Source organism: Tetrao urogallus, assembly GCF_951394365.1.
Source record: "Tetrao urogallus genome assembly, chromosome: 2".
Lineage (NCBI taxonomy): Eukaryota > Metazoa > Chordata > Aves > Galliformes > Phasianidae > Tetrao > Tetrao urogallus.
The window spans coordinates 6,149,841-6,173,094 of NC_136814.1; the positions used below are offsets into that span (position 1 = coordinate 6,149,841).

The 23,254-nt window shown below is 37.9% G+C and overlaps 1 protein-coding gene across 1 annotated transcript; it reads right to left on the reverse strand.

Annotated features, from left to right (window-relative positions):
- Positions 1 to 3,372: 3,372 nt before the first annotated feature.
- APLF (aprataxin and PNKP like factor) lies at positions 3,373 to 23,254 on the reverse strand (the record flags this gene model as incomplete). The annotated part of the gene is made up of 11 exons (XM_079550833.1): positions 3,373 to 3,572; positions 6,059 to 6,097; positions 6,949 to 6,995; positions 9,951 to 10,076; positions 13,935 to 14,320; positions 16,858 to 17,027; positions 17,297 to 17,423; positions 18,675 to 18,819; positions 20,149 to 20,312; positions 21,638 to 21,694; positions 23,162 to 23,254. The coding sequence occupies 11 exons, from the start codon at positions 23,252 to 23,254 to the stop codon at positions 3,373 to 3,375; spliced, it is 1,554 nt and encodes a 517-aa protein (XP_079406959.1).

The following is a 23,254-nucleotide window of genomic DNA, read 5'->3' on the forward strand; positions in this document are numbered from 1 at the left end:
ATTTTATGATCTTCATGCTTGTTTTGGCTTAAGAAAAAAGAAGAATATTTCAATGACCAGATATAGCCAACGTTGCAATGTGCTTGCAACAAACATTACTGTTTCTGAGAACGTGACATACGGACTCAGAGGACACCCACAATGTCCATATTACTTAGGCAGGAAATCTTCCACTCCAGCCATTCTGAGTCTGCAATCACACTGTGCTCCCAGAGCGAGACCAAAGAACACACATTCTCCAAGGGCAGACTTGCACAGTTCTGTTGGTTTTGGTGACCTTGTGAAGAACTTAAACTTAGAAAACAGAGGACAGAACAATTTAGAAAAGAAGTATATATATATATATATATATACACACACACACCAATAGAAAAGCAAAACAAAACACACCACTATTTCAATGTAACTCTGAGACAATTCTAACGAGTTACAACATTTTCCTGTTACTGAGCTGTAGTAACTTCCTCAAGACTGAAACAATCCAATCTGTTACGAGATTCTATACAGTAACTTTATGAAGGAATGTATGTTTACTGCTATCAGTCTAAAGTAACAACTTGTTTTATTTAAATTATGATAGTTGTAGAAGCATCAGTAATAGGTATCTTGTTAAAGTCTGACCATCTCATTTAGCCATACTTCTTTCTCCTGGGTTTTATTATAACCATTTTACCTTTTCTTATAACTTGCTGCTGTGATTTTGGTTCTGTTTCAGGTGCGGTAATGGGGAGGAAGAAACACTTTTTCCATTCATTTTTTCTGTTACTTCTCCACCCACACTATTTTCTATTGCAGTCCTTGATTAAGCTGTTTCATCCAGGTGATTCCCCAAAACTCTACACTTCATATGCAGAAAATTTATAATTCTACAGAAAAGTCTGCCAGTTGCACAGTTTGAATAGCTTTAACTGACATGGATCGTTAATTTTCAGTATTCAGTCAAAAGCTTTTTTGCACTTGATCTTTGCCTCATTAGTAAACTATTTTTTAATTGCAATTGAGGCAGAAACACAGACAGTAAGAGACAAAGTCAGTGCATGTGCTATATTTTGCACTCTTTGCTATTCCAAATGCTCACTTAGAAACAGGAACTTTTCATTAACGTAGGCACACCTTTCATTTCTTATGTGTTATTGTCTTACTGGCAAGCAAAGCCTCAAGGTTAATCTAGAGGTTTCAGAGCAACCATAACAGTGTTAACTCATAGCTTTAAACTTAATTTATCACATTTTCTATTAACAACCACAGCTTAAAACATTTGATGGCATACTTTGGTTTCATTTTCGTTTTTAAATTCTTGAAATTCCTCCCAAAGCAGTACTAGTATATTTACAGAATAAATTCCAGGCAGAGAGAATTAGATTATATCTCACTCCACTCAATTTCAGTGCATACCTGACAGACTGAAAACACAGGAGAACTTGGCATTTAGTCTCTTGTTAACTGAGAGATCTTACCTGTATCACAAACTGAATACTTTCAATCAACATTCAAATATCTTGCAGTCAGAAGATTCTCCATCTAGAAGAAAAAAAACATACACTGAGGTCAAAAGAAAATATGAGGGAAATACTCTTGAACAGAGACAGCTTCATCCTACCCTTACACAATACCTTTGACACTACACTTTTTTTTCAGTCCTAAAGGATCAGTAGTAAATCTTAAACTATCACACAAACCATGAATCATATGCACACTTGCTTTTGTGATTACACACCTCATTAGGAACCTCCCGTGACAAAAAGCTATTTCAATTTTCCAAATGCTAATATCTCCTTCGAGCAGCTTAGACAGCCATTCGCAGGATAACATTACAATAATGAATGTTTCCACTTGAGGAAGGTTAAGGTCACAGAACTATCTGACACTGTATGCATCACCCAGGTCCTCGGCCAACTGAAACTGAACGGTTGCCCATCATAAGCATTTGTATTTTCATTATTTTTAAGAGAAACTGCAGTCACACTTTGCAAGTTACTACTGTGTATCCAAAATTAGCCCCAAACCAATTTGCAGTAACATCCAATTTATTCTAACTTCATGAGGGCCTTGCAAGAAAGATTACATGGTCAGAATACAGAACTGAACAGCAGTTTGCTTCCATGGCACTCAGTCTCTTCAAGCAAAGATATAACAGTATAAAAATGATTAACAAACACAAGACTGCAAAAGCATATTAAAGAGACAGGAAATTACTATAAATATCTGCTTCTTCTGAAGCCCTAGAAAACAGTCTTTTTCTTCATGCTGGGAATATGCTGCAGAAGTGATCAGCTGGAAAAAGTACTCCTGGAAGTTCACCAGCAGAGAGCATTTCATCACCCAACTACAATGCTCCAAGTGCAGTTGGATATCTATTATTCAACCATAATTAGGAAAAATTTCACAAAGTCACACAAGAACAGTATCCCTGCTGAATTTCCATATTAAAAATAATAATAAAAAAACCTCCTAAATTAACATGGCTTCAATCACCTGCCAGAAACACATTCAAATTTTTTTTTTAATTTAAGCTCAGGAAAGCTGCGAACACACTGAAGGCAGGATCTTCCAACAGAGCCTTTAAAGAAAAACCACAGAGACACAGTTATAAGGTTTTTTCCCCTCATGGCTTATTGTAAGTTTAATTGTGCAAAAATAGTCATTTTATTTCAGCTTTTTGGTGAGCCAAACAGCTCCAGGGATGTACATGTATTTGAACAGGTACTGTAATTAAAGCAAATACACCATAATTTGTGTGGGGACATCATCAGACGTTCAGTACACTTAGATATTCTGAAGTTACTCAGACAACCAGTATTTAACTGCTGTACATCAAGACAACTGAAGTAAAGCTCAAAAGGAAAGCTAGTAGCTGATGAATGGAATGTAAAGTTTCAATAACTGAAAAGTAAAATGGTTTACACAGATTTCCTCAGTGATGGCCAAGAATCAGCCTGTGACATGACAGGCACGAAGTCTGGTTCCTCTTTATTTAACACAGTATATATTGTGTTTCAGCAAATCTAAAGGCTTTTCTAATGTCAATATTTAGACAGAGAGATAAAGCATTATAAACCTTTAAAATTGTATTTTGTACAGCCAAACTAATGATGCTGGAGAAGAAATAGCTGAGAAAGTTCTGTTTCACAAAGTCCTATTTCAGCTGACACACAGCAGAATCCCAGAGCTCAATCATTTAACTCCACCACTTAAAGCGTGCAATTTACACAAAAAGAAAGGTATTGCTGAATCCCTTCACCACTATTAAGCTAAGCTCTCCCATAGTTCCTATATCACTGAGGAAAAAGTAGTTTTCAAAGCAATTTCTGTTCTTGCACAGCCAAATTTTAATACAACTGGATTGCACATTCTTAATGTTATTCAGTGCAGCTACTTTTTGGTCTTAACAAATCCCTGTGCTTCTTTCACAAGTGTTTCAACATCTTCCTTTTCTTCTGAACTTGGTTCCCAGTCAGAATCTTCATCAGTCGGTTCACACTCCTCTTCCTCATCATCTATGAAGCTGTCATTGAGATCATATTCATTTGGCTCGCCATCATCATCACTGTCTTCCTCTAAACCCCTTTTTCCTGGAAGGACAAAAATGTAATAATGCATTCATGAATCATAACCATAAAACTAAAAACTTAATCCAGAGACTAATTAATTGATCTGTCCCAAGAAGACAGAGAATAAACTGAAGCATCCTACCTAATTCTGACAGTTTCTGGTTAGATTTACAAAAGCCTCATGACAAGTTGAACCATGTTATCTCTCTCTGACATCTACTGCAGAACTTTATCACCTATCACTAAGGTGCCTGGTCACCTCAAGTTTTGCTTACTGGGTTTACGCAGAGTTCCTTTTTACAGTGAAGTCAGAAATGGCTTCACCAAAGGTAGATCATGCCTGACCAATGTGGTGGTCTTCTATGATGGAGTGACAGCATCGGTGGACAGGGGAAAGGTGATCAGTGTCACCTACCTGGACTTCTGCAAGGCCTTTGACGTGGTCCCTCACCACAGCCTTCTCTCTAAATTGAAGAGGTGTGGGTTTGAAGGATGGACTGTTCAGTGTATTAGGAATTGGTTGGCTGGACACAGCCAAAGGGTTGTGTTCAATGGTTCTGTGACTGACCTGTTGGCTCTAACCGTAATTCATAATGATATATCACAGAGCCAAGCTGGATTCATACAATTACAAGCAAAAAAAATCACATTTTCTTCTACCTCTTCACTATCAGTATCAGACCTCCCCATTCCCAAACCAGAATTTAAGCTGACTAGCATATAGCTCCCTAGCTTCTTTTTTGAAAGCAAGAACTTCCCTGGTTCTAGTCTCTATGATCATATCAATTATTCATGATTTTCAAGAACTACATACAACCCAAGACTGGATCTCAGGGTCTGAAAGTTTTTTGGTGTTGCTTAATCTGTGCTCTTCATGCAGTCCCAACCTTTTTTTTTTTTTAAATCACTGGTATTAACAATGTGAGTTATTTAACCAGATTTACTATCTAAGCAAAATAAGACAAAAACTATGCATCTTCCTTGCCATTTAATCTCTAGCTACTGGTAGATGGCTTTTTTGCCCCTACATTTTCTGCCTTTGGCTATTTTATACTCGAATTCCTCAATAATTTTATATGGCTTTTATTTCCTATTTACTTCTTTCATAAGTGTCAAGTAAAAGACAACAACCTGCTAGATGACACATCCCAAGCTCTCAACCAAGATCCATGCTGGATAGTTTATGCTTTCTTTCTCAACAAGGGTTAAGGAAATGCTAAACACTTCTTTTCCAAGAGGAATGTAGTCTACCTGTTTTTTCCCTAGTTCACTTAGGCTATTTTACTACACAATTTTCTAATTTTATGTCTTCTATCTACCTTAAAAACTTACCTCTTTGTGATGAAATTGCCTTCTGCTTTCCTAGTATTTCACAATACTCTGTATTGATGGCAGGCATCAAAGACAAAAAGCCTCTTTTTATAAGAAACAGATGCTGTTTGCATTACATTCCCAAGCTCTTTTGGATGGATAGTCTTGCAGTATTCCTTTATTGCTCAAATGCGTTGGCAAATTTACCCATTTAAACCAATTCTGCCTTGTGAAGCTCTGTCTTGGCAGCCATATTGTACTGGCACTACCATGGCAGCAGTGCATTCTTCTTTCATTTGTTAGCAGCTGCAAATCTTCAACAAGTTTATTTTCTTTGTCTCCAGATTTTGATAGACATGCATAACTCATGCTCTGCAAGTTTACACTATCTCCCTTTTCCTTGTTTGTCCACAATTTCTCATTAGTTACACTGCATTAGTATTCTGATCATGTTATTGTGCCCTTAGGTCACATCTCTGAGTAAAATCACATCCAATTCTTAGAATCAAAGAATCTTCAAGGTGGAAAAGACCTCACAGATCATCCAATCCAACCATCCACCTATCACCAATATTTCCCACTGAACCACGTCCCTCACTACATGTTAAACATTTCACGAACACCTCTAGGGATGATGATTCCCCCACCTCAAGTGTGCCCTTACTAGGACTGAATATAGAGCCTTCCTCCCAGACTGTCATTTCCTTTATTTCATCTAAAGATAACCTAACAACTAAGTCTGTTGAGCAATTTTTGTCATTATCTTCCATTTGAAGTCATAAATTTTTTTTTCCCCTCACTGTATACCCCAGTCCAGATCACTAATATTTATATTAACCATGGGCATTTCTTAGCAGCCTCAGACCAAAGCTTCAGGTACTCGAGCTGTGTGTGCGCGCACAGTGTACAAGAGAGAACACCACTAACTTATGAACTCAGAACCCATCCTCATTTTTAAATGTGAAACATCAGATTGATTTCTTGTCTGCTTCCAGAGAGGAATAGACATGCTCATTCAAGAGGCTTAGCACAAATTGAACTTCAGCACTCTCATCTGTGAAAAAGCAAGCAGGTTTTCACTAAAAATGAAACAACAATGACTTTCTCTTAGTTTTATCAAGCATCTGCTAAAAACTTAAGCATGTGGGTTATGGCCCACGCTGATGTGTCCGTTCACAGAATTAGAACACACTCACCATTCTTGGAAGTTCGTTGTCGGGTTCGTCTTTCAGTTACTAAAGAAAAGAAGGTTATTAATGAGGACAGAGTACAACCCAGGAGAAGTGTCATTCACAGGAGCTGCTACAGTAAGTGACTGACCTCTTAAACACTGCAGTGATTATGCAGTGCTCACAAACAGAAAAATTCCTCCTTAACACACAGCCCCCAAAAAACTATTTTGTATTGAAGGATTGCTGAGAAATTCACCAGGTGACCTTTTCTTGGAACTATAAACCATTCCTTCCCCAAGAAAAATGTCTTTAAGATTGATATTTTCAAATCCCAAATTGAAGTATTTAAATATTTTACAGTTACCTCAATAAATTACTCCTTAATAATGTCATAATTCTAATTCTTTAGGTGAAGTACATTATCACTACATGTCCATAATAGATTTGCTCTGATGACTTCTTCATAGCACTGGGATTTCAAGTAGAAAAAAAAAAAGTGTCCAATCAAAAAGGTATAAAAACCATGAAGTTCCTCTTTGAATTCTTTAAGAGCACACAAAATACAAGCAGGGCATCTCCCTGAGTTTTTTGACAGTTACTGAAATATATTCCCTGCTTTCATTTTCTTAATACAGCTCTGAACCGATAGGAGAGATCTGCTAATGTAAGATACCATATTTATACTTTATTTATATTTATACTCTATTTAATTTATAAATTTATATCGATTTAATACTCATTAAAAAAATTACTATGCTCATGGAAATGCCCAGTTGCCACATGGCACCTTTTACTTGTTTTTTATGCTCCTGTATATTACATGCTAAGAATTGTCTGATCGAAACTGTCTGGTTATTCCACATTTTTGTATCCATTGTTGGTTTATGTATACATGTATACAGCCTTAAGCTTACCTGGAGGTACAGTGTGCTTGTATTCAAGCTTGTGTTGTGGATTCTTCCTGAAAAGAAGAAAGCAACAAAAGCATGATTTGCCCCTGTGCTCAACACATAAACAGCCCAGAACTACATGGTATTTTTGGATATGAACACAGATCAGGGGAAGGTGAACACCCTGAATGAAGAAATGAACTGATTTGTTAGTTGAATCCTTAACACAAGATTAAGAAGCAACCTCCTCCCCATATTCCCCTCACCTTTTATCTGAAAACTTACTATAAGAAAAAAAAAAATCAAATATCATAAAATTGTATAATTGTACAAGAATGATATAATTATACAATCATACAATCCTATAATTTATTGTTCTCTTTAATACAGTTTTCAGACTTAAATCAAGGAATCATTACAGACTTGCAGAGACTCAGACCTTTTCTATCATGCAATTTGTTCTGCTGCACAAACTTCTATGTTACATCCCAGCTACAGCCACAAAACCCATTTTCATTAAGCAACATTCATCAAAATAAAAGTTGGTGGTCAGTACTTTACTGCAGTCTTTGTGCTTGTAGAACGAAGGTGGAAGATTAAAAACAGATTGAATAAGAACTATTTCTTATTAAGAAAATAGCTGGTTGATGAAAATTGAGATGCGTCTCCAAAGCCACGTAACGTGCACTGGTTCAACACAGTAAAACCTGATCCAATTATTTACTCTAATAAAGAATGAAAACAGAATATAACTTGTATAACAGTGCAGGTCTGAAACACCCAGGTGTAACTTCCATGATTTGCAGTATATGGATACAAATAAAATAGTTTGGGAAACTGAAGCATTGGAAAGAACTGCTTGTTTTGAAGGATCACACAGAGCGACCACAGGAAGAATCACTCATTTCTGCAGGATGTTACTGCAGTTCAACTTACAACTTCTCACATCTTCTGAAATAAATAAATAAATAGCTTTAGAACAATGAAAGAAATTTTTAAGTCAACTCACTGTTAGGCTGCCAACACGTTCTTCTCCTCCAAGCTGTGACTACCACAGGTAACTAACACACATCAATGTTTTCCCCCTCATCACAATCCCTCTGCAAACTGTTAAGCAACGCTGCTCTAATAAATTTTAGCTGAGTGTAGTGTAACTGGCATTGCTCTTAATTTTTTAGTATACTGCAGGCTTTTCTTGGGATTGCCTGTTTAAATTGTTTCTGCTCTATTTTCCATTTTTCTGTACAGAAGTAAGTTTCTAACTTCAAGAAAATCAGTTCAGTTATCCCAATTTCTGCTTCTGAACAACAATTAAAATCCATTATTCAATTATGACACTCCCTTTGGAACTGCTTGAAACTTATAGGATGAGTCTGCAACCGCAGCTACTGCGTATTTTACAAACTATCTTTGCTACAAAAACTGCCTTGTAAAACTAGTTGCTATTTATGTTTTATTCTTCAAGGAACAGAGTAATACAGACACACTTTTGCTATGTATATACATATATATGTCACAACTTGTGACAAATTCAAGCATTTCAACTTCATTTACAATTCCATAGCTACTGCCATCCTGAAGTACATTATGTATGCATTAAAAGCCGTATTTATCTGAGTGGGAAGTGGAAGTACTGCTTCCTACAACATACTTGGTACAATAACAGAAGGAATTACTTATTTCAGTACTCTTACTATCACCAGTATCAGACAATTAGATCACAAGTTAAGACATAGTGTTTAGATCATTCTCTTGATTACACTCTCTTCAAATTGTAGCCAACAACAAAAATTATTTGAAAACTCTTCAATCCACATCTGTTGGTAAGTTTAAAGAATTAGCATTGCTTTACAGGTGCCTCATACCCTTTGCCTCAAAATAATTAAACAGATTAAGAACTGATTAACTTACAAAGACGCTCTCTGTGCTCTGTGTTTTGTTTTTGTATTCAGTACCCACTGCACTGCTGAAATGCACCTTGGCAACTTCACTACTGGGATAAATCCAGATTTCTTGTTCTGAGTAATAAACTCGTCCACAACACATTGTTGTATTTCATAGAGAACACATTCTTTAGAGTCACCTATGCTTTCTCGAAGAGAAAGTGGAAAATGTTTCTGCTCTGAATATATACAAGCTCTATTAAGAGCAGCTGTAAGTTTCAATATGCCTGAGAAGAAGTGCTATTTCCTCAAAATATATTCTTCTGTCCATATAGTCAACTACTCAGTAGTCACTAACAAAAAAAAAAAATGGGAGGTCAAGCATTGTAATAGGCTTCCTACACAGGGGGTGATGCCCCAAGCCTGCCAGTGTTCAAAAGCCATTTGGGTAATGCCCTTAACAATATGCTTTAAGTTTTGATTAGCCCTGCACTGGTCAGGCAGCAGTACCTGATCTCTGTATGTCCCTTCCAACTGATCTATGCTAAGATCTGCTAAATAAATGCTTAAAATCTAAACACTGAAGAAAAAATAGAATAAAACAATCTCTCAGAAAATCAACAGCACTTAAAAGAAAGTACAGTAAACTAGAAATTGGATTTTATTGTTGCTACCGGAATTATGCTTTCTAGGGAGTCAGATAATAATTAACATAGAGATTTTGAAAAAAGACTCAAAATACACTTTATCAAAATTTAAACTAAAAGTTTATCATAAACAACATATGTAGCAATAAATTAGTGTTCATAAAAAAGGAGTTTGCTACATGGCGAGAAGTTAAAAAGGGTGTTATTGTTAAAAGTTAAAAATCTATTTTAGTGAATAGTTTCCAGAAGTTAAGATTCCATGTTTGCTAGGCTGAAATCACTACCAAACATTTTGCACAGACTTTAGTGCTTGGAAGGTAGCAGCCTATCCACAGTAAATTTCAAAAGGCACCAAGACAAGAACATGAGCCACAATGATATGCTCTACTCAAGATTTAATTCAAAAACCATTCTTTGCTTTTATGTCACTTTGTAATTGCAGAGAACAGTCTTAAGCTGTAAAATAAGTAAAGCCATTTCATACAGTGCCTCTTACCTATAGCAAGCAGTTCCATATGGACATTCGGGGCGGTTATCGTTGTCATCTTGAGTTACACTGTGTGTTTCATAATAATCATCATCATTAGGGTGACTGAACTGCTGAAAGTGAACGGGATTCCTCCTGTAGAAGACAAATACATATATGGAGAATTCACTGTCCCATTTACACTCATTCTTCTGTCAGTACACAAGTACAATTTTTTATGTTTATGCAGCACATAAGACCTACTTTCAGGGTAACAGAAGGATGTTTTTGTCTCAGCAACAGTTAAAACATCAATTTTTCCTATTTGCCTTCAGTATATCAAGGTTCAAGACCTCCAGCCCATGTACCATCTCCTAAAGTAATCACACGGCACCAATCCTGCTCATAGCCTGACTTGCTCAGTTTTGGCTCCCAGTGGAGCACTAGAAGAGTTACAGAAACTACTACTGCAGCCTCAGCTTGAGTTGGAAGGCCCAATGCATGGCAACCAAACCACTGCAGTAGACTCCACGTACACTTGGGGATAATATATTTGCTTCAAACAACCTGTATCAACTAGTAGTTCTGTTATGCATACAACTTCTTACTTAAATGCTGTCACATTACTCCAAATGTCTACTGAATAGTTCACTAACTACAGTTTGTACAGTTTGCCTTGGCTACCTTGGCATCTTATTTGAAGTATCACATTCCAATCTGAGCAATGAGGAAATGAAGCTGTACTACAAGGCATAACAGCTCTGCATGTGGCTGAATCAGCAATGCAAGCAGTGAGAGCACATCTCTGGCATAAACAGCCTTCTGCTCTATACTGTTTACACAGGAAGGATCCAAGATGTAGCAAACAAAATGGTTTATTAACTGACCTCTGTGTAACTGCTTCTAGTCAATAGGTTGGAATGCACACAACGCAAGACAAGGAAGCTATAAACACCACTTAAAGAACTTTAAAGCTTTATAAAACTTCTAAGTGATATTAAAACAAACAGAAAAATGAGTTGTGATTTCAGGACACAGATAAAAAAAAATAAACACTACAAAAATGACACAGTTAACATGCTGTTACCAGAAGCACATCTACTTTTTTCCTATGATTTCTTTAAGAGATACTTTTTCCAAATATAACACTTACAAGCAAGGAACAGGGGATATGTTAACAAATGATTTTTCCAAAGACACCCAGAAAACACTTCAGTGACTTATCACACTAACTCCTTTGAGTACACAAGAACCACAGATAAGCTCTTCAATGAGCTGCTTATAAGAAATTACAGCATCCCTTCTATGTATTTACAAAGGTGACAGCCTTCTTGACCTGGTCTTTTCTGCTAATTTTTGCAAGCTGTAGGACAAATAAACACTATTTCAGTAGATACTACTGCAGGGTTGCATTTACTTGTCATTTATTCTACCACAAGTTCTCAGAAAACATCACCTCCTAAATGAAATTCAGGCACCGTGGAGCTGGCTGCTCATTTCCTTTCCCATTTAAAAAATAAATGAGATGAAACCAAATCATTTTACTTGCTCTGTTTTCTAAGTGCACAAAACTACCTTATTAACGGTATTTGCAAGAATTCAAAATCATTTAAGACATAATTCATCTCCTCAAGGGGATCTGGAAGTGACTAGTGTTCTGCGAAATCATTTTTCTACTTTTTCCTAGAATAAGAAATGTACTTCATTATTTTTACCAAGGAAAGAATTACTAATAGCTGCCATTTAGACAAGCTATTATATTTTAGAAGATGCACATTTTCTTCCAAAATTTTTCTTCAAACCCTACTTGAGCAACAGAACTTTGATCTTCCTCCCCAAAGCCAAATCAAACAAACTCCAAAGGAATAATGGAAAAGGAAGAAAAAGGAAAGATTCTTGATGTGTCTTCCAATATGCTCAGGGCTTTTTGGGCCAGCAGATCATGCTCCTCAAATTACATGCTGTCTGTGAAGCATCTTAAACGTGTGCTTCAGATGCTCAAACTAGTACAAACATCTTTTATCTTACCTTTACCTGGATAACTTGTGCTTATTCCACTCCTAGGTGCTGTCCAATGATATCTAGCAAAACAAATATAAGCAGAGATGTGCATAGCTTGTATCAACAGCCCTCCTTGCAGAAAATCTAAAGCTTACATGCACATCTCTTCCCTTTTATAAAGGCTTTCATTCGTTTGAACGTTTTGAATTTTATTTTTTCTAGGCACTAAAGGTTTGATCAGTAAGAGCACAACACCTGTTACAATTAAATGTGCTATGTGAGTTGTACTTCTCTAACTACTCACTTCACTTCTGATCAGGTTTTGGCTACCACAGCTTACACAAGGGCCTGATGTATGCTGAGAGAAGCACCAGTAGGTCAAAAGCAAGAGCAATACGCATACAGGATGTAATGGCCAGAATGTGAAGGTTCTAATGCAGCTGTCACCACCTGCAGCCATCACCCTTGGTTATCAATCATCTGGCAGTCCCTTCTGAATCCACCAGCTTACAGAAATGACATAGAAAAACCTTCACACTGGAAGGTATAAACCCATCCCCCTAACCAACAAGCTTATGAAAGTGGATCTGCTAGCAACCAGACTGAGTAAGATTTTGTTGTGCATTGTCCCATACCGTGCTTTTCCTTACGATGCAACACTTTGCCTCAATATTGCTAACCAATATTCCATACTATTTGTAACTAAAACACGTTTTCTTAATCCTCTGATTTACTGAAGGATTCCTAATGTTTAATTCCACTCAACTCACATATGCAGGAAAACTAGTTTGAGACAAAATAAAGTCGTAGGAGCAAGGCAGATGCTGCATTTGCATTACTGAATCAGCTTACTGGACTAGTAAAATATTTTCATGATAGTGATTAAGGGAAAAAACAGACATGAAAAAGATATATGAAAAGTGGGTAATTTGACACAATCATTAACACTGCATCTTTGAGCTTTTGATTTCCCCTGCTGTCTGTGGCATTAGACATAATGAACATACACTCTTGCTAGATTGTTCTCACTAATGTTCAAGCTTCCTGAACATCATTGGACCCACTGACTGTTTCCTAGATTAGCCTTCTCTTGCATTCCTGTCTGCATGGAAGAATTCAGAGCTCAAAGACACCTTCTACTACAGTGCTCACTAGCTAGCTTCAAGATCACCACTGAGTTTGTATCTTCTTTTTGATGCAGCAACACATAACATGCCAAATCTTTTCTGGGCAGAAGAAACTAGCAACAGAACATACACAAATTCCTGATGTTGTGGGACTTCTTTGTTACATCTGTATCTCACAGAAAACTTTTACAACATATCTTCAGTCACCAAAAAGAGAGGGAGAACAAAAGAAATGCACTTCACTTGAAATATACCAAAGAAGGGAACCAGATAAGGGTTAACATGGAGTTTCTAAGCATGCTGTGCTGTATTTCTAGGCAGTGAGTGGAAGCTAAATAAGAAACCTGGCTGGCCAACTTACAATAAACATAATTCTTCATTACTTAGGAAAGACAGATAAAAATTACTTTGAATGTTCAAGTCACAAGGCATGCAATTACTTCCATAACTAAAACTCTCATAAAATTTTTATCTGTTAATAAAACAAGCCCACAGGGTTTAGGTTGGGTTTGTACCACGTACACCTCTTCTCCTTGCTGCTACTAGTGCCTGGCTGGCACGTACAGGTTTGTTAATTTGTTCTTTTAAGATGGACTTCTGTTGCCTATTTCCTTTATTTCCCTTACCACTTTATCTTTTAACTTGCTGAAGTACCTCATCCCCTGCTAGGTTGTATTAGCAGCTAACAAGACCACCTGGCTCTTCCTTTTGTATTTTAAGAAGCAAATCACATAAAAAGAATTTTATCAGTCCCATGCTTACCAGAAGATTTCCCCCCCCCATATCAAACCTTGTGATGATTTCACTGTTTTCTGTTCCACAGCTAATAAATTACTTCTCAATTATATACCAGCTTAAGTTTGTTTTAAGTTTAAGTTTGCTTTACCTGTAACAGGCTGCTCCATACATGCAAGGCGTCCTCTTATGCTTCGTCTTTCTGGAGCTTTCTGAAGCCTCAGCACCTTTGGTTGTATAAGAAATCTCAGTGTCGTAATCCATATCTGCATTGGGCTCATAAGCACCTTCCTGGGCACCAGTAGGTGAAGTCCTGCCCCGTGGAGCTTGTTGGCTTGTAGAACAAGTAAGCTGTCCTTTGTTTTCTGATTCCTCAAGTCTATTTATCTTACTGGACATCTGACCTGATGGTTTAGATCGTTTACTATGCAGCTGCCTGTTACTTTTTTCCACAGAACTTCCAGCTTTTTTTGTTTCAGTCTTGCCTTTTCTTTCCATGTTTCCCATGGTACTTTCAAGAGGAAATCCAGATGCACTCTGTGGAAAAAAGTTACATTTTGAACAACTTGAAAATCTACACTCTACAGAATTAAAAGCATTAAGGTCAAACTCTTCCTTGTGTTGTCATTCCAGTTTCCAAAATCATCATCTCCACTTCTCAAAGTCCAATTAGCTGCTACATACAGCTGCCAAATGAAAAGTTGAGGTTAAGAACATGCACAGAATACAGAGAAAACCTTATCCTAGAGCTTACATCCTCAGCCTCAGTTCCTTCACAAGTAGATGCTTCTCTCCTATCACTTTGGCCTCTAAGTAGTCTAAGGATTTTAGTTTAAATTAAATTTAAAAGTACTGCTCCTTAAAAATTAAGATGGGCTATACATGTCAGGATACAGCAGACTCTAGAAGAGCATACATTACTTTACAAGAATCAATTTTAATACCTAAGTACCAAGATTCATGGGTTATCTATATATAAGAGATATATGGGAATCAATAAGTACAGACCTTGAGCTTAATCTCACCTCTAAGGCATCTGGAATGATTTAAGGTCATGAGCTAAAGCATAAAACAGCTCATCAGGCTAATACTGCAGTTTTGACAAATCCTGCATTTCAAGATTCAGAATATATACACTTAAAAGTAGAATATACACTTAAAAGAGGAGTGCTTCAGAGGCAGAAGATACATAACCAAGCTGTAACCTGGAAGCATACCCATACTAAAAGCTGAACACCCCTGACACTGTAAAATAACTATTCAAACATCTCTACTCTCTAGAGTTTATTACCTGATGTGCCACCTTTTGTGAATTCATACTGAGTTTGCATTGATGTGTTCGGCACACTTTGAAAATGGACTGATTGCTTCCTATTTGATTTTGCTTTTTTCAATGCAAAACTAACGAGTTCACCAAAGCCTGAGGCAACTGTAAGTGAGCAGCAATACTACTAAGAAATGGCAAATTCTGCAGGAATCTCAAGTGATCCTTGGAGCACCATATTAAATAAGTCAACTCAGGGTCAAATGACTCTTCTGTGACACCCGACATAAGGCTCAAACAATAGCAATTAAGGAAATGAGCTTTCATATGCAGAAATGTGACTCGATTACTTTTTCCTAACTTGCCTCTCGAATGTGGGGACTCCCACTACCACGTGCTTTACCCTCATTAGATAAAACACAGGAAATTAATCACATGTTATCAGATCTTGTGATGAGTTATTAAAAGAAGAAAAATACTGTTAGCATGGAAAGAAAATGAGACAGCAGCACAGGTTGCATTCATTTTTGGCATGTGTATGACTGCACTGCCACCTGGCGGCTGGCTGCCACGACAGCTGAGTTGAGGTTCTCGCTCTTAACCTGCAATATCAACACTTCAATGTTTCAGTTTTCTGTGACTGGTTTGAGCAAGCAAAAGTAATCATTATTTCCTCCTACAGAGTTCAGGAGTCAATTTTTTTTTTACTGTACTTGAGATAAACGTTTACGAAATTATTTAATAGCAGAAAGAAATGAGGCTTCTATTATACAGTCACTCACTAGCATTAACGTTACTCAAGAAAACATTTTCAGATGAAGAGATACTACATTATATCAAAGCTACCCACAAGTAATCAGCTCAAACTACCCACAATTAAGCTCAAACTCTCCACAAGTAGGTAATTTCAATAACAAAGATTCAAAAACAATCCACATACATGTTTTGCAGCATGAAAAATGATGAAGCGTACAAATGAAAACTATTTTTCAGATCTTGTTACAGATCCAAGCAGTTCTAGTGTTAGAGGCTTGAAACACCAACTAGTTCATTTAAAAATCAGTACAAGCCTTAGTTTGTTCCCACCAGAATGAGTTTGTTGTTGATAATGATCCTCAAAACATCTTTTCATTATTAGCAGGACACTATCAGTAAGCATATCATTGCCTAAAAATGCAGTTTTACTTTGAAGACACACTGTCTCATTGCCTAGCTGGACTTAAGACTCTGCTTGCTCACAATCACAGACAATTTTAGATTTCACATGATTTATTCCCCTCCATTTTTGACTCCTACTGCAATGCCATTACTACACTCCTCACTATCTTCCTTCAAAATGTAGCAGTTTCATGGGGCTTGTACCAGTCACAAAATTTAACCAACTAGAATGGCACTAGTTTGGGTAAAGTCCACAGCTGCCTTGTATCAGCATCATCATCCATCACCTAATCCCCTAAAGACTTCTCAGAAAAACAAACCATGCTCCAAAGCCACTTGAAGTGAGACTACTAGAGCAGTACTTTGTCCCATCTTCCAGATCTCTTGCTGCAAAGCTGGAAGTATGGTGTTTCTATGGAACAATCACAGCCCAGATCCCAGGTCTCAAGAAAGAAGCACAAAAAACACTCGTTATCAAGTCTCTGAAAGCTTCCTTGTTACAGAGCTGTTTCTGAAATGCCAGCTCACTGGACAAGTGTTGAACACAAACTACAAGCAGAACACATAGTTAAATTCTAAACGCAACCTTACACTACGACATTGCCAACTACATTTTTGAAATACCATCATTTTGCTAACAGCAAAATGTTACCTGTAATGAAGAGGACAGTCGTCTCCCTTCCTCCTCATCTTGCTCTTCATCTTCAAAATTCTCTTTAATTTCTTCAGAAGCTGATCTCATTCCCTGCAGAACACTTACTTCTGATTTTAAAGATTCCATATCGCTTTTTCCCCTTCCTTGGCTTTTTTTGTATCTATCACCTTGAAAGAAAAAAAAAAAAAAGTTACTTTTGGAACACAGCTTTTACTGCAAAACCCTGAACACAGTGGAAATCTAAAGTTACTTCTAAGTAGAACACTGGGTAAAAGCCATGAGGAATATCAGCAGATGTGCAAGCATGGTTTCAACAACTTTTTCCGCTTCCTGTACTCCAACTGGACTTTGTTTAGAGGAGTAATACTTGTGCTTTAAGATACACATCAACATATACTGAATATTGATATGCAAACATACTACACTGTGAGCTTACCTCCTTTCATTATAGGCTCAGAAATCCTTGGAACCAGGAGGTCTTTTTCCAGCATCCATGATGGAAGCACCCTTTTCCTTTGAATAGATTTTGACTGTTCACCTTCACCATCATCACAAAAAGGAACCTGGAACAATACTTACTCTTTAATACTTTTTGTCACTTACAAGAGAGTAAAACTGGAACACAAGCCTGTCATCAGTTAGATCCTTCAAAAGTAGCCTGGGTTACTAACTTTCAGAGAGTGCCCATTGCCTGAAACTGCTAATAGTTTCTATTCACAGAGAAATGGCATTTATAGAAGCTTTCATTCAGTACAAAGTTCCTCAGACCTTTGGAATAAATGTATAAAAGACTGAAGACTGAAAGTTTCATAGCAAGATCCTAAAATAACTGTTCTATGCAGTTTCCAAAAAAAGATAGGAGTAAATGGGTTTAACAAACAACAAATGCCTATTTGTCAAAAAACTTTTGTCAAAAAAGTTCCGCTAGCATTCTTTCAATTGCTTCCTTCAGAAAGAAATCACACTCTAAACATTGTAAGAAGTTAAATACACCAAAGTTATGCTTAATATGCACCTGTTTAATGAAATACCACCAATTTGGCACTATCTGCTAAAAGGTAAGTAAACAATCCAGGAATCCCTACTCTGACAAAGGCCAACATTTCATTCATTGTACTTAGTTACTACCTACCATATAACCATGTCACTCAAAGTGTCCCTTTTAGCAAGCACTGTGATGCTTTACACACAACAGAAGCTCTAAGAAAAACGGTTTATGGAGCCAAAGGAATTTTTCAGACTGTCTGAAGGCAATTTTACTCACAGACAGTAAAAACAACACACAATGCTTGCTCTAAAAACACAGCTACCTACACGCGCCTGTGAAGATTTTGACAACACAACTCCATCACTGCTGCATGATTCCAATGAACAGGCAGCTCAAGGCATCTGCAATTCAATTTCTCCAGATATGAATTTTAGAGTTTTTCAGGTTGATCGAAAGAACTACCTCTTATTCCCCTAGGAATAATTCCCTTTGCAGGCAGTAACTGACAAGAGACTAGAACCTGGCACGGCTCTGTAGTACCACATTCAGCTCTAGCACTGAGCTCAAAATATTAGCTCAAAATATTCCTGTAGTAACAGCTATGTTATTTTTTGTGTATTTCAGAGAACACATGACTGTAACAGACTTGCCATAAACACAAATCTACAGTATCAATTTATATACTTCTGTAGCATATAAGCCAATCAAAACAAATATATTTTGAGCAAATAACCTGGTCTGCCCAAGCTGACTTCTCAAGAAGACAAGCAGAAAGACACACATCCTTACACATACCACATTTTCCTGTAAAAAATTAAGCACTCACCAGATGTGTGGAAGTAGAGTCACTGCTTCTTATTTCTGTGCTACCTTGCATCTCAGAGGTGGAACATGCTGGCTCAGGTAACGATGGACTGTGAGATACCTCAACAGGGCGAACATTTACTGCTGCTTCTGCATCTTCATTATTCCTGAGGAAAGAAAATCATTCTTAAGTAGTCAAACCCACCATGAATATGAACATGCACTCCTTTTACACAGAAGCCAATCTGAACTTCTGCTATTAAACTTACAAAGTGAACCTAACGCGCTCTTACATCAATTTTTAGAGGAAATAAAGATGTCTTTCTACCTTCTGCTGAACTTTAAACCAGTGATTTTCCAGTAATTACTGATCCCTGCTGTAGTGCTTTAGCTTTTTTAAAGTTCATTATATATAATAGCCATTGCCACAACAAAACTTGAAGTCATTGCTTGCAATTTGCTACGCTCTAAATCCATTTTTGAATTGTTTACAGTATTAGCTCCCTCCCAAATGTAAATTGCCAAGTTTCTACATAAGAAACAACACAATTTTTATTCAAATTACGTTCATTTACTTCTCAGTGTCATTTTGAACTCAAAACATGTATCTGACTTTCTAGACTTAGTGACTTGAGTTTTTTTTACGTAAATATCATGCTGCATTGAGGATATTTGCCATTGGTCAAATATTAGAACACAGCAAACCATTTTTTTTTCCTGAAGTTAACAGCTTTCAGTGATGTGGATGTTGCTTAAGTTTCATTTAAAGAAAAGTTTAACCAGTTCTCAACTCTAATACTATAATCTAGTAACCTAATAAACAATAATAAATAACCTAATAAACAACCTAATAAATCAAATATTCTAATGAGTGTGCAAGCAAACAAATCTGATGAATATCAAAATGAGAACTATGCTTCTGACACTATTTCTTTTTATTTTTCCTCTCCAAATGTTAGAAAATAGCACTCATGATAAGCTAACACCAAGTCGAAATGTCATGAATGCAGTTACTTTCAGTTATGGCGTGATCACGTAACGTGGATATGGGGATGACTATGGAAGGCACTCAGCATTTGGCAGTGGTACTTAAGACTTCTTCCTTCAGGCAAGTAATTAACATCATTTCAAACTATTGTGATAGAAAAGGGAACTTATCATTACGCAGGTGAAGCATAATACCAGATGAGCACAGATATAGTTATTGGAGTACGTAAATTTACATTCAAGCAATATCAAACCACTGCTTTCACTCTTAAACACTTTCATGCAATGCTGTTAACACTCTCCAAGAAGAGGATTAAACTAAATAACACTGAAGCACATAGAATACAGAACACCATATTCCCAGAATTGAGACCACTTGTCATATACACCTCCTAGACTTAGTGGTTTCTGGGCATCACCTGTTGGGCCCCTATGTGAAAAAGACTCTATTTAATGGTTAAAAAAAAGCTGTCGCTGAGAACAGGATCATAATTGGCAGATATTGATACCTCTCTGCACTCTCCACAGGTTGAGCAGAAAGGACCTTGAAGATGTATTTGTCAACCATCAGGGAAAAGCTATCACCAAATTTCAATGAGTGCCATTCATGAGCTTCCAATGGTAGCAGACGGCCGTTCTCAGGAGACTGATAAAAGCATGAATCTACATGAATCTGTGAGACAGAAAGAACAGCCAGCATTAAAAAAGCACACACGTACATAACATGGCTGGGTAACACACACCAAGCTCTATCATACAAAGCAGATTCGCCATAGGAACAGCTACAGCAAAGCTGCAATAGCAAAACATTAAAGACAAAAATAGGCATGTACACAAGATAGCACAATTAACTGAACTAGTTAGTGAAAAGGTGGTTTGCTATTTCAGTATCTAAAATGGATTCTTAACATTTCAATCCAATTGGATTCTGAAAAAAAAAAACCAACAAACAAATACAACCCAATAAAACAAGATTAAAAAAAAAAACAACAATGTAAAACAAAACTAAGTGTGAACTGGTGGGAAGGTAAATTTCAAAACTAGTGGGGAAAACACAAGTAAACGTGGTCTTAGCAGGTTTCCAGACCTAGAAACGAGGGCCACAGCTCACATTTGCAGAGTTAGCAGCATGTGAACTGAAGAACTAGGATACAAATGCCATTGGCACACAACTCCTACAACACTCAGCCAAGCCTTTGAAATAAACGAAGCCTGAAACTGAGAGATACCAGCGCAAATTAACCTGTGGCACCAGAGCAGCTCCTCTTGGCCCTCACAGCACTGGTGAGCAAAACAGTCACAACTCTGTTCTAACAGAAACAGCAGCATCCACACATATCTGAAATGTTTTAGCATAGCCTGTGCACAAGCTCTCAATTCACTGTAACTATATGAAGACTTGATGAGTTAATTACTGCAAAAACACCTCCAATTTTTAGAAACCCAAGCGTTTGAGTAAGTTTAAAACTTCCCTCTAACAACAAATGGGTTTATCTGGAAAAGAAGAAAAGAAGACTTATTTGGGCAGCCTGGTCTAGTGGTTGGTGACTCTGCACATAGCAGGGGGGTTGAAACTAGATGATTACTGTGGTCCCTTTTGAGCCAGGCCATTCTATCATTCTATGATTTGCTGAAGAGCAAAGGTTGTAAATTCAGAGGTTTTTTTTTTTGGAGAAGAATCAGGGGAAAATCAGTAAAGGGAATGTATCTCTGTCTCAAAAGCAAAAGCAGGACTATAAAGTAACATAAAAAACCTCTGCGGTGTTTTATTTGATTCACCCAATCACTATTCTGTATGAAAACATTAGTAATATTACCTGAAGTTAGAATGACACTGAATGTGAAAGCAAAGGTTATGAAATGAGAGCAAGGAAAACTGAACGCTGTTCTCAAATCACAAGTGTAACATCACAAGAAAACCTAAAATAAACTGCAGCAGCTGTATTTTGGCTTTGTAGGTGTAAATAAAGAGACTGAAGTTACCGGTTTGATGCGAACCTGGCCACCCACCACTTCCAATATGGCATGTTTTCGGGATATTCGCTTATCAGTAATCTGAAAAGGAGATAAAAAAGCGATGTGAGATCCATATATTTAAGATCCAATTTTCAGAATCAGAAGCCTAAGGAGTCCAGCACATCTTAGCAAGCTCTCACTTGAGCGCTTGCAAATCTGCTGCTCTGTAGGAGACCACTTACTCAGCTGCTCGGATCTGGTTTTAAAAGCCTCAGTCCAGATGCTCCAGAGACTAAATACTTCTCACAAGCACATACTGAAACTCCAGGTGGTTTTTTTTTTTTTGTTTTGTTTTTATTATTATTATTATTATTTTTAATGAATAGTTCATCCTTACATTAATTAATTCATTTACACAGGATGGGGCAGGGTGTCTAAATACCCTTCTATTCACTGCTAACCACCATTACTGCCCACAGAGCTGTGGGTGCCCCAACCCTGGAGGTGCCCAAGGTCAGGTTGGACGGGCTCTGGGCAGCCTGAACTTGTGGGGGGCAGCCAGCCCATGGCAGGGGTTGGAACCGGGCAGGCTTTAAGGTCTCTTCCAACCTCAACCATTGTATGACTGTATGATCATGCAGTAGGCAGAAGTGGCTGAAGACACTGTTGACATCTCACAACAGAGAGAAACACAAGAAGTGTATAGGCTTTAAATAGCTACCAGTATGTGCTATGGGATGTCAGCATCACTGTCGGCACAAAAAACACTCTGACCAGGGAAGAAGAAGTCTGCTTCAAAAGAAAATGAGAAATAACAGTACAGTAACACTCTGCTTTCAGGACAGGAGTTGCTGGAATGCACCTCTTGCATTGCTGCAAAGACATCTTCCAGGCTGGACGTGGCCCTGGGCTGCCTGGTCTGGTGGCTGGCGACTCTGCACATAGCCGGGGGTTGAAACCAGATGATCAATTGTGGTCCTTTTCAACCCAGGCCATTCTATGATGACCTGTGTTTGCAGGAACACTGCAAATCCCCCACCACTCCCACCCCATTCAGCACGTGGCAGGAACAGTCCTTATAGATGACAGTTCTGATAGAAGTTGTAAAGACTCCGTTAAGCTCGCTGGTTGGCAGCCCTGCAGTTTGTTGAGATAACAGAGAGCTGTGACTCCGGATCAAGTAAATAAGGATGTTCTACCGTGCCTCTGTACAAAGAAAATAGGGATGTTCTCCTTGGAATCAGTGACTGAACAGGTAACACTGAATACAAAATCACCAGGAAAACCTGCGTATGATGTGTATAAACTGGAGATCTTCCCTGCGAGGCGTGCACGACAGGAGGAGCTCAGCCCCCACGCACCCAGCACTGATAATAAAGAAAGCCTGCTTTCTAACACGACACCTTAAGTCCTAGAGCTTCCTAATCAACTGATTTACGGCATCGCTGCCATCGCTTCCGCACCACCGAACCCATTTCCACCCCACATCACTAAACGACGACTACAGGCAGTTCGGCTCAGCACAGCACTCAGCTCACGGCCCGGCCGCGCCCCGCCCGCACTTACACCCAGCAAAGGGCCGCGTCCCAGCAGAGTCTCCCCGGGCGGCAGCGCTACGGGGCAGCCCCCGTCACACGGGGCCAGCCGCACGCCCGCCAT